This window comes from Bufo bufo, chromosome 2 (assembly GCF_905171765.1).
Source record: "Bufo bufo chromosome 2, aBufBuf1.1, whole genome shotgun sequence".
Taxonomy (NCBI): domain Eukaryota; kingdom Metazoa; phylum Chordata; class Amphibia; order Anura; family Bufonidae; genus Bufo; species Bufo bufo.
In genome coordinates, this window is record NC_053390.1 from 804,510,482 (window position 1) to 804,526,105 (window position 15,624).

Below are 15,624 nucleotides of genomic sequence, written 5' to 3' on the forward strand. Positions count from 1 at the left end.
TCAGGATGAATCCAGTAGTGGCAACTGACCACATACAGCCAAAATTCACCTAAAACACTGGGTGTTGAATCACTGGCGATTGATTTCAGTACCGAGGCGACTCGTGACTCATACCTCGATGCCGTAACTAGATCTACCAAATGGAATATTGGTCAAACTGACAAAATGACTGCATGCCAGCGACGGGCACACTAAGAAAACCACATCAGTTCATACTGCCGAGGGTTTACAGATAAGACGCGCGGTTTTACGGTAAGCAGTTTGCATAGCGCGCCATTACTCCATCTTCCAGGGTCTCCTGGGTTCATTACCATCCCTTCCCTTTGCAAATGGACAGTTGTGCCATCTCCGGCCCTGGCACAGTGAAAACTTCTAGTAAAGATTTCTATATAAAAATGTTAAAATGGGTGGGGGGGGGGGGGGAAGAGTCTCAGCGAAATCTTGTAAAGTGCTTGTCCAAGGCCAAAATACTGCTGCCAAGTTCCCTCTCGTCTCAACGCACAGAGGCAGGCGATGAAAGTGCTTTGGTTGCTACAGAGTCCACATATCCATGTCGGAGAATGTCGCAGGAATCCATCAGCTGCCGACCAATATTCTGGGATCTGCCCCATGGAAGCGGGGTAAGGACATGTGATGTGTGGCTCCTCGTAGGGGCGACCCACGATGACACGTTAGCTGTAAGCTATACAATGTTCTCCGCTCCGGGCAGCGGCACCTGCGGAGGTCCGTGCTCCTGCTTGCTGTGTAGTTGCGCCAATTGCAGGACGGGCATGTTACACAAGGGGCAAACTTTCCGCACTTCCAGCCATTTAATGAGGCACCTGGAAAGAGACACCAGAAATGATTATGGAACTTCAGTAGATGTAACTCAGAATCAGTACAGGGTAAGTAATGTATGTACACAGTGACTGCACCAGCAGAATAGTGAGTGCAGCTCTGGAGTATAATACAGGATGTAACTCAGGATCAGTACAGGATAAGTAATGTATGTACACAGTGACTCCACCAGCAGAATAGTGAGTGCAGCTCTGGAGTATAATACAGGATGTAACTCAGGATCAGTACAGGATAAGTAATGTATGTACACAGTGACTCCACCAGCAGAATAGTGAGTGCAGCTCTGGAGTATAATACAGGATGTAACTCAGGATCAGTACAGGATAAGAATGTAATGTATGTACACAGTGACTCTACCAGCAGAATAGTGAGTGCAGCTCTGGAGTATAATACAGGATGTAACTCAGGATCAGTACAGGATAAGTAATGTAATGTATGTACAGAGTGACTGCACCAGCAGAATAGTGAGTGCAGCTCTGGAGTATAATACAGGGTGTAACTCAGGATAAGTACAGGATAAGTAATGTAATGTATGTACACAGTGACTCCACCAGCAGAATAGTGAGTGCAGCTCTGGAGTATAATACAGGATGTAACTCAGGATCAGTACAGGATAAGTAATGTAATGTAATGTATGTACACAGTGACTGCACCAGCAGAATAGTGAGTGCAGCTCTGGAGTATAATACAGGATGTAACTCAGGATCAGTACAGGATAAGTAATGTATGTACACAGTGACTGCACCAGCAGAATAGTGAGTGCAGCTCTGGAGTATAATAGAGGATGCAACGTAATGTATGTACACAGTGACTCCACCAGCAGAATAGTAAATGCAGCTCTGGAGTATAATACAGGGTGTAACTCAGGATCAGTACAGGATAAGCAATGTAATGTATGTACACAGTGACTCCACCAGCAGAACAGTGAGTGCAGCTCTGGGGTATAATACAGGATGTAACTCAGGATCAGTACAGGATAAGTAATGTAATGTATGTACACAGTGACTCCACCAGCAGAATAGTGAGTGCAGCTCTGGAGTATAATACAGGATGTAACTCAGGATCAGTACAGGATAAGTAATGTAATGTATGTACACAGTGACTCCACCAGCAGAATAGTGAGTGCAGCTCTAGAGTATAATACAGGATGTAACTCAGGATCACTACAGGATAAGTAATGTAATGTATGTACACAGTGACTGCACCAGCAGAATAGTGAGTGCAGCTCTGGAGTATAATACAGGATGTAACTCAGGATCAGTACAGGATAAGTAATGTATGTACACAGTGACTCCACCAGCAGAATAGTGAGTGCAGCTCTGGAGTATAATAGAGGATGTAACTAAGGATCAGTACAGGGTAAGTAATGTAATGTATGTACACAGTGACTCTACCAGCAGAATAGTGAGTGCAGCTCTGGAGTATAATACAGGGTGTAACTCAGGATCAGTACAGGATCAGTAATGTAATGTATGTACACAGTGACTGCACCAGCAGAATAGTGAGTGCAGCTCTGGAGTATAATACAGGATGCAACGTAATGTATGTACACAGTGACTCCACCAGCAGAATAGTGAGTGCAGCTCTGGAGCATAATACAGGATGTAACTCAGGATCAGTACAGGATAAGTAATGTATGTACACAGTGACTGCACCAGCAGAATAGTGAGTGCAGCTCTGGAGTACAATACAGGATAAGTAATGTATGTACACAGTGACTGCACCAGCAGAATAGTGAGTACAGCTCTGGAGTATAATACAGGATGTAACTCAGAATCATTACAGGATAAGTAATATAATGGTGATGTTCGGGTGCCGATTTGCAATCCCAAATACAACAAAGGCTAATTACTTACTTTCTGTGAAAGGCATGCTTGCACGGACATATACCCAGCTCATCCTTAGGCTTGAACTCTTCTAGGCAAACAGCACAAACCTACAAGGAGATGAAAGGAAAATTACTTTTTAAGGTAAACTCGTAAAATCCATGAAGAATGTTATAGGGGGTTTTCTTCTCCATTCAGGTGTTAATCCAGATTCGGAATTCTGCTGCTTTCTGGTTACTAGGGAGCAATGCATTGTGGGAACCCCTGTTCCATAGCTAGAGCTGAGCCGTTAGGTCACAGGTCTGACAGCACAGTTGGCTCCGTCTGTATCCAAAGGAAACCAGCAGAAATGTAAAAATGGCAAAAAGATTTTAGAAGATCAAAGATAAAGATGCAGAGAGAAAGACAGCTAGGCTCGCAGAGGGGTGGGCCATTCAGGACAATATTGCTGCGACATTGTCACCAAAACATCGTCAATATATCCCTATCCTTAAAGGGGATGGCCCATCTCATACTACTAGGCTATGCCATCAATGTCAGATGGGAGTGGGAACATGGCCTCCGTAGTGAAGGAGAGTAAACCAAGTATTCACGGCCTGCTCGCCATTCATCGCTATGGGAGTTCCAAAAAGAGCTCGGTTGTTTTTGGATCTACCATTCACTTGGGGGAAATATATTGAATATTTTATATGAATTTATAACGTAACCTAATGCATACTAGTATTTGCCATACAAACAATACCAACCTCATAGAGATTCAGCTCTTTTACTTTTTCTTTTAAAATGACCTGAAAAATAAAAAAAATACTTGATCATGCAGTATATATACACATCAAGAATAAAATACAATGTTGTATGTAGGAAGAAAAAAAAAAAAAAATTTATAGGAAAAAAAAATAAATAAAAAGTCAGCGCCCCTTCCCAATTAATTATCAGGAGAGAAGAAAGCTATTTTCTGCCACCATGTGATTCCTCTCCACCAATCAGATGAAAGGGAGGCGAGGATTAGCTTATATTCCAGGAGGCCGTTTGATGGGTGCGATAGCACCCCCTAGCTTTCTCTTATCAGAACACCCGTACCCAACTTGTAGCTCTCAAGCTGCTGCAAAACTGCAACCCCCAGCACCAGAGAAGTCTTGGTTATGCAATAGTTGTAGAGCCACAGGTTGAGTTTGGCGTATTGCTAAAAATTAGAGTTCTTTTATTGATCTATGACCAGATTGCTCGTCTTTAAAGTTTTTTTTTTTTTTTTTTGTGAATTCAGTATAGGTCATCAATATGTGATCGGTGGAGGTCCAACTCCCAGCAACCAGCTGTTTGAAGAGGCCGCAGTGGTCCAGCGAGTGCAGTGACCCCTCACTAGGGCATGTGCCTGGGCTGCAATACCAAGCACAGCCACTATACAATGGACAGCGCTGTGCTTGGCGAGCTATGAGGAGGCCGCAGCGCTCACAAATGGCTGAATGGTCGGGGTGCTGTGTGTCAGACCCCCACTGATCAGACACTGATGAGCTATACTGAGGACAGGCTATCAATATTGAGCCCACGGGAAAAACCCCTTTAAGAAAGGGCCACAAAATGCAAAAACTGGGGTCCAACCTTACCTGTTTATATGCATACAGCTCCTTACGCGTCTGATGTCGCAACCTGTAGGGGGGGGATAAGAAGAACAAGCAGATAAGGAACCCTTGCATCAATGATGGGAGTCACATTCATCCGTACATGTACACCGTGCAGATCACCAAGAGATTAAAGGTTTTTGATAATTTTCCATTGGTCGCTGATCTTCGTGGACCCTGGCCTCGAAGGGATGACAATCGCGCTTCTCGTGGGAGGCAGTGACCTGTCCACTTGTGCGATTGCGATAATTGTGGGAGGTTGTAAAACCGACAGCATCAAATCTAGTAGTCCCTCCAGAAGCACAGAGTATCTCAGCTCAGGGGGACAAGAGTTAGGATTCGAAAGCATTGGAGGAAAACGTATTAGACAGACTGATGGCTGTAAGTGGGATCTTACAGCAGCACAGATTAATTTAAGGAGAAAAAACGTAATTAGAACTTACCAGTAAATTTTGTTTCTTGAATACCACCATGACGGCTACCATGGAGAGATGACCCTTGACCTCTATAGGGGCAGGAACACAGAGTTTAAAAGGCCACCACCCACTCTCACCCTCAGTGTTTACAGATTACCAATTGGGTGCATCCTAATGAATATTATAAAGTTTACATAGGGAGGGAATATCCGAGCCGTCATGGTGGATTCAAGGAAACAAAATTACCGGCAAGTCCAATTACGGTATTCCTTATCATCCACCATGACGGCTACCATGGAGAACTACCAGATTACAAGGTAGAGGGGGGGGGGGGGGGGAAGCTGCCTGAGAATCCTGCCGACACCGCCGTCAGGTGTGCACTGGCTGAAACATCAGACCGATAGTGTTTTATGAAGGTATTTATATTTGACCAAGTGGCGCTTTGCATATGGTGTCCAGTGAACACCGGCCTTCTCTGCCCAGGAAGATGCCATAGCCCTAGTGGAATGGGCTCTAATGATTCTTCAGCTGAAGGACATCCACGGGAAAGGATGGTAAACTAATTTCTTGATCCTGTGGAAATTTGATACGACCTTGGGGAGAAAATTTTAGAACTATCCCCATCTGGAAAAACAGAGAGGTAAGGTTCTTTACATGAGAGGGCCTGGATCTCCCCTAGCCCTGGCTGATGTTATTGGCGATCAGAAAAGCCGTTTTGTATGAAAGATGTTTTAATGAGATGTCTGACAAAGGATGTGAACGGGGGTTTTTGTTAGTCCTTTTAATACAAGATTTAAGTCCCATTGTGGTACTTTATTAGTAAGGGATGGTCTTATTCTGGAAGCCGCTCATGAATCGTTTAATCCACCTGTGGTTTGATCGGTCAGAATCATAGAATGCGGATTTGGGCCGATATTTGCCCTTTAAAGTGTTATGTTTAAGCCCCATGTCTGCCCTTTTGGAGAAAATCTAGAATTTTCTGGATGCAGGGTGGTGATCTGTTAGGGCAGTTATCCCTAGCCAGGAACAGTACCTCTTCCATATTTTCATATAAATGGCCGTGGTTACTTTTTTACGGCTCAATTTTAGGGCATTGATGACTTTCCCTGAGAGACCCTTACTTTTCAGCATCTCGCCCTCAGGATCCAAGCTGACAGACGGAACAGGCTGGGGTTTCTGATGATCGATTGGGCACCCTGTGACAGCAGGTCCGGATGGTATGGGATTTCCCAAGGTTCTTCTAGTCTAGGTCTTTCAGGATGGAGAACCAGCTTCCTTTTTGGCCAGAAAGGGACCACCAGTATTACTGTTGTTGGATCCCTTTCGATTTTTTTAAGTACCCTGGGGATTATGGATCAGCGAGGAAACGCGTATGCCAGGTTCCATGTCCACCTGGTTGAGAACGCATCGATTGCCCACGGTCGGTCTCTGGGATTCGGGAGCAGAAGCGTTTGACTTTTGCATTTTCTTTTGACGCGAACAAATCTATCTGAGGAGTTCCAAAATTTTTAGGAAAGCATCCTGGCACAGGGACCACTCTCCCTGATCTATAGATTTTCTGCTCAGGTAGTCTGCTTCTAGGTTTTCTGAGCCCTTTAAGTGGACCGCCGTTATTGATAGGACATGTTCTTTCTGCCCACTGGAAAATTAGGTCCGGCCAGTCGGATTAAACCTGGGATTTTGTGCCGCCCTGATGTTTTTAAGTAGGCCACTGTTGTCGTGTTGTCCGAAAATACTTTTAGGTGTTTCTTTAGAAGTTGGCTTTGGGCTACTTTTAAGGTTTCCCAGACGGCACGCAGTTCTCTGCAATTTGAAGATTTCATACTTACTGCGTCTGACCATTTGCCTTGCCAATTTGAGGAGTCTACTTTGGCACCCCATCCCTGACTGCTTGCATCTGTTATGATTTGGACCTCTGGGGTTGTTTCCCAGGCTACGTGAGTTAACAGGTTTTTCCTTACATTCCACCAGTTTAGATCTAAATTTTACGTGGTGTGGAATTAATATTTTCCTGTCCAGTGAGGGACTGTTTTCCGTCCCCAATTTCTTAAGATCCAGGCCTGCATTGTTCTGGAGTGGGCTTGGGCCCAAGCCACCGTAGTGATACAGGATGTCATGGATCCCAGGATGCTCATGGCTTCTCTTATCAAGCACTTTTTCTGAGCCTGGAATTTTTGTACTCTCTCCCTAAAAACCACCAGCTTTTCTATGGGGAGGGATGATGACTGGGTTACAGAGTCCAGAAGTACTCCCAGAAATTTTATTTGGAGTTAAACATGATTTTTTAATGTTTATTATCCAGCCCAGTTTTGACATTTCTTTTAAGACGTAGTCGGTTATATTGTGTGTCTCTGTTGAGGAGTCTCCTACGATCAGAAAGTCGTCTAGGTAGGGAAAATTTTTTACTTTCTTTAGTCTGAGAAAGGCGGTCATTTCTACCACAATTTTCGTAAATACCCTGGGGGCGGAGGAGATGCCGAAGGGCAAAGCTGTAAACTGAAAGTGATTTATTACACCTTTTTCGTCTTGCAGGGCGAATCTTAAGAAGGCCCGAGACTGTTGATGTATGGGGACGTGATAATACGAGTCTTTTAGGTCTATGGACGTCATGTATGAACCTTTTTTGATTAGTGGAATGATGGAGGAAATGGACTCCATTTTGAATTTCCGGTATAATGTGTTGATTTAATCCTTTTAGATTTATTATAGTACGGGAGGATCAGTCTTGTTTTTGGACCAGGAATAAACTTGAGTAAAAACCCCTTCCTCTTTCGGGGTTGGGGACCTCCGTTATTACGCCTGCTGATTTCAAGTCTAGGACTCCCTGCCAGATTTTTTGCAATGTTTTGGGGTTGTGTGAGGTTAGTTGAAACCTTCTTGGGGGGATTGAAACCTTCTTGGGGGTAACAGAAAATTCCTCAATCTGCCCCCTACTCTGGCGTCATTGTTTTTCAGTTTGTTTATTCTGTGGATTGAGGAGGAACCCTCTGCCCCTGCCCCCCTTGGGCAGAAAGGTTTTTTCTTTTTCTCTTCAGGAAAACCCTTTTTTGTGTCTGCTGCCTTTTCCAGTATTGTGTCTAACACAGGACCAAACACATACTCGCCGGAGAAGGCAATAGAGCAAAGTTTTGCTTTAGATGTTCTGTCTCCTCCCCAGGATTTAACCCATAAGGCGCGACGTGCGGCGTTAGATAGAGCTGCATCCTTGGCAGCAAAACGTATGGATTCTGCGGAAGCGTCCGCTAAAAAGGCAGTGGCAGACCTCAGTAAGGGAATTGAACCTAAGATTTCCTCCCTAGGGGTTTTCTTTTAACGTGGTTTTCGAGCTCATTTAGCCAGATATACATGGTTTCTGGCGACAGATGTGGCGGCACTGTTGGTCTTGATACCATACATAGAAGCCTCCCAACATTTGCGTAGCAGGGCATTGGCTTTCCTTTCCATAGGATCGGACAATTGAGAAGAGTCCTCGAATGGCAAGGAAGTCTTTTTTACCACCTTAGCGACTTGTACGTCGATCTTAGGCGTGTCATTAAATATTTTTGTTTCTGTTGGGTCAAACAATAATCTTTGTTTAAATTCCCTGGAGACCCCTAATCTCTTCTCAGGATCACTCCATTCGTCTAAGATCATGTCTCTAATGTTCTCATTCACAGGGAAAATTTTTGATCTTTTTGTTCTGAGCCCACCGAACATTTCATCCTGAACAGATTTAGGTTTCTGGACGTCCTCTATGCCCATAGTAGACCACACAGCTGTCAATAGGTCTTCAATTTCCGCGGATGAGAAGAAATATTTTCTATCATCCTCAATAATTTCCCCTTCTGACAGACTTTCATCACCCTCAATTGGTCTAGGTTCGGAAGGGCCCAAATCCATGTCCTCTGGATCAGAGGAGGATGGAATTGAAATTTTTGGCTTTTTTGGCGGAGGTGCAGAAACAGGTTTAAGAGAGGCTAGCGAGGATTTGATTTAACCTCCGTTAGGATGGACGGCTGTTCCTCGTTCATTAGGGCATAAATACATGGCTGGCAGAGTTTTTTTAGCATAACCTTCTTGCAGCCTTTTAGCACAAGTGGCGCATCTTGTGTTTCTGGCTTTAATCTTTGCTTTTGCTCCCTATAAAAGAGGAGCAGCTATACATTAGCCCACATACGTAGGAAGGATGCATTTGTTTCATGACCCCCACAGAGTAACTCGTGGTTGGAGTGGCCGAGGGGGGTTCCACCTGATCCATGGTGCTTGCTGGGGTGTCCGGAGTAGACATGTTTGTCCAAGCAGGGAGAGGACTCACAGTGGAGGCTGTGTGATTGAAAGTGCCGCTCTTTAAGCCGAGCGGCGTCTGACGTCATCACAGCGCGCCCGGCGTCATGCGTTCCACTGCGTCTAACTGCGCCCCCACCCAGAAGTATCCGAGCGCGTGGCAAGCAACAATGATAAGGCCGGAGTGCAGCGCTGGATCTATGGTCAGCTTCCTCGTCTGGAAGGGAAGGAAGACCCCGGGTTTTTGTGGAGGGAAAGCAGGCCCCCCTAGCTGAGGACGAGTTCCCTCCCGTTGCTCCACCTCTGCCCAGCATTGGAATACACCGCAGGAGGGCAGAGGGAGTTCAGGATAAAGTCTTCATCCAGGTACTAACGATACCTCCTTCCAGAGGTGCTCTGTGTAGGTGCCTCCACAGGGGCAGGAAAACACTGAGGGTGAGAGTGGGTGGTGGCCTTTTAAACGCTCTGTGTTCCTGCCCCTATAGAGGTCAAGGGTCATCTCTCCATGGTAGCCGTCATGGTGGATGATAAGGAAACTATGCTGATATTGCAGGAAGTCAGTGACCGCTCCACTCATGGGACTTTGTTAGCAGGAGATCACCCCCAATTTTGAGTCTGTGCACTCCCCATTAATATAATGAGTGGGCAGGTCACTGTCTGCCACAAGATCAGCACATTCCTCTCCTGAAATACTCTGTACTGCTGGAGACCCTGCTCCTGTCACACTGTTCTCACCATTAGAGTGCGCAAATCAAAGCTCAGCATACTTCTCATCTGATAACGGAAGAAGCAAAGCTTGCAGCAGCACCACAGAGTATTTGAGAAGATCTATTTGATGACCCTGTGGAGGGTGAACTCTTCACTCATTTGCGGATGTTTGTGTGAGACTACTAATGTGATGGAGCCATCAGGGAGATCACAGACTGAGGGTTTGAAAAATTTGTAGAACCTCCCAGCAGCACAGAATATTTCAGGAGAACCATGTGTGGATATTAACACTGTATATCACTCAAGTGGAAGTGATCAAACACAAGCTGACACTAACCCACGTCAACCATGTCCTAAAACAAATCACCAATCAAGCAATAAAAGCAGATATCCGATAGGCTGTGATGGGTCGTTTTGCATTTTGACATATGACAGCAACTATCCCCTACTGCGCATGAAAAAAAAAAATGCTGCATTTCATTTTAATAGCATTTCCACGGCAACCAGTCATTATAAGGAAAAATATTGTTGAATTTAACTCCATTACAAGAACCTTTAATGTCTCGGGAGTTCAAAACACAGAAATCTGTAAAACAGGCAGCACAGTCTAAAAGGAAAAAGCCCTTTGTAAAATGCATGACTAATAGCAATGCATCATTTGTCAAAAGAAAAAGAAAAAAAAAAAAAAAAGTCACGATAAATCAATGCAATAAATGTATGGCTTTAGGGAAATTGTTAAGGTGTATTTAAATGTAATAAAAAGAACTATAAAATTAGAAAGACAAATATACAATGACATGTAATATGAGACAGACATTACTTCTAATTCTAGCCCCAGGGTAGGAACCGTAATGGGCTCCTCATCCACCCCACATCTTTAGTCTTCAGTTGCAGGTCAATCCCTGATCAGAAAAAAAAAAAAAAAACAGCAACAACAACGTGACCCTTTAGGGCAAGAGTTGGCAACCTGCGGCACTCCCGCTGTTTTGAAACTACAACTCCCAGCATACATACTTGCTCTGCTCAGAAATAAATGGAGCATGCTGTGAAGTATAGTTTCACAACTGCTGGAGTGCCGTAGGTTGCCCACCCCTGCTATAGGGCAATTCAGATATCTATAAGCTTTAGGCCTAGTTCACACGAACGTGTGTGATCCACGGCCATATTGCAGCCCGCAAATTGCGGGCCGCAATACACAGCCACAGTTCCGTGTGCATTCCGCATCACGGATGCGGACTCATTCACTTCAATGGGTCCGCAAATCCGGAATTGCGGAACGGCCGCACGGAACGGGACCCCTCGGAAGCACTACTTCCATTCCGCAAAAAGATAGAACATGTCCTATCTTTTTGCGGAACGGGCGGATCGCGGACCCATTAAAGTGAATGGGTCCGCGATCCGATGCGACTGACCTACGGCGTTCGTGTGAACTCGGCCTTATTCTATTATTTCCTTAACTAGGGAGATGAAATCTAACCGATCTTCCCACTAATAAAACTTACGTTTTATTAATGGGGCGATAACTAGGGAGATTAAATCCAATTTAAGGTAATAATTGTATACTGATTAGAAGATGGAATATCCACAGCACGCCCAATTCTTCTGTGTATTAGGGTGCATTCACACGTCAGTATTTTTACCTTTCCAGATAAACGTTCCTGTTTTTTGCGGATCCGAAAATCTGGATGACATGAGGATGCTTTTAGCATGTCATCCGCATTTTTGACGGATCCATTGACTAGAATGGGATGACGGAACGCAAAATCGGACAAATAGTAGGACAGGGTATATTTTTTTTTCCAGGATCCGAATAACGGAACCCACGGAACTAAACAGAATCGGAGAGCACCATGAGTGCTGTCCGATTATTTGCGGATTCCATTGAAAATTAATGGATCCGCATAACGTTCCGTTTTTAATCGGAACGGATGCGGAACACCAAAACGGACGTGTGAATGGACCCTTAATCTGAGCTGGGACTGTAAATTTCAACACGTTTTGCATGGAAGTGGCAGATAATAACAGACATTTTTGTCCATGTGGATCTTCCTCTGTGGTACCAGGTGAAGAGGACTTGTTTAAGTGCCTGGAATGTTGCAGATACTTCTCCTGATATGGTACAATACCGCTGGAGAAGATCCACAGAGATTGAATCCTCCATGATCATCTTGACAACCATACTAACCATATAGTTCTGAACACTAACCTAAGCCTGGATTGTAAGTAAAACATATGTTTTGCAAAAAAGAATCGGGTGTGTCGTGGTAATTTCTGTTGGTGACTGGAATACATCCTCAGCAAGTATTATTCACTTAGTCCAGGATACAACATTAAAAAACATTCAAGTTTCTGATCAGAAGCTGGTATACAAACACATTACTTGTATATAATCTTAGTCATTGAGTAGGAACAGTAATGGGTTCCTCACCCACCCCACATCTTTAGTGTACAGTACTAGGCTGGTCTCTGTTCAAAGGCTTGTCATTCTTGTGTCTCATGTACAGTAGATTCCTCCATGGTCACCATCCTAGGTGCATGAAACCTTCTAGATAACCACTACTGAATGACCTCATGACAAGGAGAACCAGGCCACTTTCCTGACAATTCAGGATAAGGAGAGGAATCTACAGGGCGCCCTATCTCATGGGCAAAAATCCACTCCAAACTGTTGTCTAAGTCCTCTTGCACACAAACTTTGCACATCAGTTACATGCATTGGGGACTGCAATTTGCGGTCCCCAATGCACGGGCAGCGTCCATGCAGCAGCCGGGACGGATTATATTTTTTTGCGGTGCGGAGGCACGGACAGGAACACCACAGAAGCACTCCGTAGTGCTTCCGTGGGGTTGGGGGTTCTAATCCGTGCTTCCGTTTCGCATCTCCGTGATTGCGGAACCATTCAACATGAATGGGTCCACATCCGTGATGTGGAGTGCATTGCCGCAATACGGCCACACAACGTTCATGTGCAAGAGGCCTTAGGCTCTGGGCATGCAAAGGCCTAGTTATACTGGGAGAACATATTGAGAATTTTATGAAGCTTCTGTCTTGTTTCCATCTTAGCAGAAGCCATCATGTACAGGCCAGTTTGATCATGAAACTATCAACACTGTACCATAGACAGCAATGTTTGGCTTCCCATCCAGTGCAGAAGACCAGAATCTCTTTGAGGGAGTTTATGGTTGTTATTTTGGCCAGAGGAACTGGGCTTGCTTGGGCCCATATAAAGATGGTCCTCCTTAGGCTTTTTATCCATCACAGTCTTGGATCATCTAATAGAGAGAGAGGTCATGTATAGCATTATTGCCATTAGCTAACTCATTAGGAGATGTATTTTGAAAGATTCCTCAGTAGGTTTCATTAAAGGGAGAACATACAGACCTCATTCACACAACTCATGAATACATTGGACAATGCGCTTTAAGAGGTTGTCCAGGATTAGAAAAAAAAAAAAACATGGCTGCTTTATTCCAGAAACAGCACCACACTGGCCCACAGGTTGTGTCTGGTATTGCAACTCGGCCTTATTCTCTTCAGTGGAGCTGCAATACCAGACATAACCTATGGACAGCCGTGGCTATGTTTCTGGAAGAAAGTGGCCATGTTTTCCTAAACCTGGACAACCCCTTTAAAAGGATATGCCCTGTTAAATCATTGTGTTATGAGCTAGAAGAAATACCAAATTGCGTACACCTTATTCCTCCCATGAGAGGTTATAGTCAAAATGTCTAAGCTGAACTCCGTCAGAGGAAGCGGAAAAAGATTGAGAGCAGCCACTCCGCCATTAGCCTTCGAGTCGGCAGTATTAATCAGATTTTTTTGAAATTTCATTTTAATGCAGAAACATTGTTAATTAGTTTTGAAGTAATATTGGGTACACGCGATCTCAATGTTCCTTTTCGTGGAACTGTCCTGCAAGCAAACCTCCAAAAGGGGGCGGGGCCTATAGACAGTTGCATAGCCATCTTCCATAGCGCCACCTTGTTGTTTTAGCAGTCCTTGCATTCTATTCCTAAACCCAAAAAGCTTAGGATGAATCGTGCTACTGGTTACAAGATAGAACCAGCTCGTGATGGTGAATAGGACTGAGCTGCAATATCAGACACAGCCCGAGGACAAGGAGGGCGCCGTTTCTAGAAGATTGATCTATTATTTTTTTTCTGATCTTATGCAACTTCTATATTAAAACCATTCGTATTGTACAGCTGAGACTGAACGCACAGGGGGTAGGATGAAGGTAAACAGGGAATATTTGACTATGACACACGAGCCCTGCCCTCCCGCCGCGCTCTTTTGTGCGATGTTTATTTTCCTACGGACAAAGTACGCAACGGCTTGAAAGAAAGAGAAACCGATACAAAGTCGCCCCCTGCTATGACTCAGCAGCCACAAAATGGAAGAATGTTACCAAAGTAAACACAGGCGGGGAACTGCGGGGGTTAAAAACCTCTGTGTCCTTAACACGTGTTTTCCAGCCATTCCCCACAAAATCTTCTTCTGGGAAAGCTGGGTGACAAATAATGACCATTTACTAGATATACAGTTCTCTGTAGGAGCATGAAAAAGTAAGGCGCCAACCCCCGGGAGAAGTGCAACAATGGCCGCAGTGTGCGCAGGGTCAGCTTTATAGAAAATAGGACCCAGGGCAGCAAGAAAACCAGTTCCTCAACCACTTGTCTAATTGTCCACATAATACTGCCATATAATCACCCAAATAATTTGCAGAATCCCCATAATATTGCCATATAATATGCAGTATCTATATAATACTGCCTTAAAGTGCACAAATAGTACAGTATTCACAATACTGCCATAGTTTCCATATAGAACCATCAACCTATTACTGCCATATAGTTCCCCTGTAATACCACCATATACTGCCCAAATAATATGCAGTATCCACATAATACCGCCATACAGTGCCCAATAAGCAGTATTTATATAATTATGCCAAAATAATAATATGCAGCGTCCACATAATACCGCCACATAGTGCCCAAATATTTTACAGTATCCACATAATAGTGCGATACAGGTGCCAATATCACCATATAGTGTCCAGATAATATGCAGTACCTATATAATACTGCCACATAGTTCTTTTATTATGATGCGATTCAGTACCCAAATAATATCACCATTCAACATCGTACAGCTCCGTCTCGACAGAAGAGAACTCGGAATTATATTCACTGCTGAATTTAGGGGTAGGTGCGAAACGCAGAGCTGAGTATGTCATGGACGTGAACCACCGTTGTGACGCTCCAGTTGACAAAACTAGAATCAAAAATGACTTAAAAGTTGTTGTCAGCAGTTTGATCACCTGTCTATGCGCGTCAGGATAGTGTGCTCCTCTTCAGGATTCATCACTCTGGTTACACAAAGATCAAAACTGAGTTACAAGTGGGGGCGCTCTTGCATTGAAGTCTAGGGGAAATGGTTCCCTTAGGCCGTGGTGAAAAGTGGTATTGCAGCTGATAAATATGCTCTATTCACATCCAGAGAGGAATTTGAATGGACTGCATAGTATCCAGAGTTCCCAGTCAGACATGGAACGGTCATCTCAGCCTTCTGGTGAGAACGTAGAAGAACTAAGATTTCAACTACAGATGTGAAGAGAGAAAACATCATATATTTGAAAATCTGTGCAAAATAAGTTTGATGATAGAGGTGCAGTGAAAAAAAATCAGAATTATTCAACCACCACCTGGTATGCTGGACATATGACCCATACACCGGCTATACACGAGATGCATGCTCTGCAGAGCCCACCATGTGTACTATACACTGTATACACGAGATGCATGCTCTGAAGAGCCCACCATGTGTACTATACACTGTATACACGAGATGCATGCTCTGCAGAGACCACCATGTGTACTATACACGAGATGCATGCTCTGCAGAGACCACCATGTGTACTATACACTAGATGCATGCTCTGCAGAGACCAC

At 44.3% G+C, this 15,624-nt stretch overlaps 1 protein-coding gene and 1 long non-coding RNA gene across 5 annotated transcripts in view; one reads left to right on the forward strand and one right to left on the reverse strand.

Moving 5' to 3' along the window:
* Positions 1-110: 110 nt before the first annotated feature.
* LOC120990478 lies at positions 111-14,886 on the forward strand. Its single transcript, XR_005776424.1, has 3 exons — positions 111-244; positions 12,115-12,120; positions 14,876-14,886. It is a non-coding gene; the product is annotated as an uncharacterized LOC120990478 (long non-coding RNA).
* RNF24 (ring finger protein 24) overlaps positions 239-15,624 on the reverse strand; it is a 96,497-nt gene continuing 81,111 nt past the window's right edge. For all 4 annotated transcript variants that reach the window (XM_040419316.1, XM_040419312.1, XM_040419313.1 and 1 more), the window contains exons 3-6: positions 4,268-4,310; positions 3,410-3,451; positions 2,694-2,773; positions 239-821 (exon numbers count right to left, since the gene is read on the reverse strand). In XM_040419316.1, the coding sequence (XP_040275250.1) occupies positions 683-821; positions 2,694-2,773; positions 3,410-3,451; positions 4,268-4,310 (304 nt within the window). In that variant the 3' untranslated portion in view covers positions 239-682. The remainder of the gene's footprint in view (positions 822-2,693; positions 2,774-3,409; positions 3,452-4,267; positions 4,311-15,624) is intronic.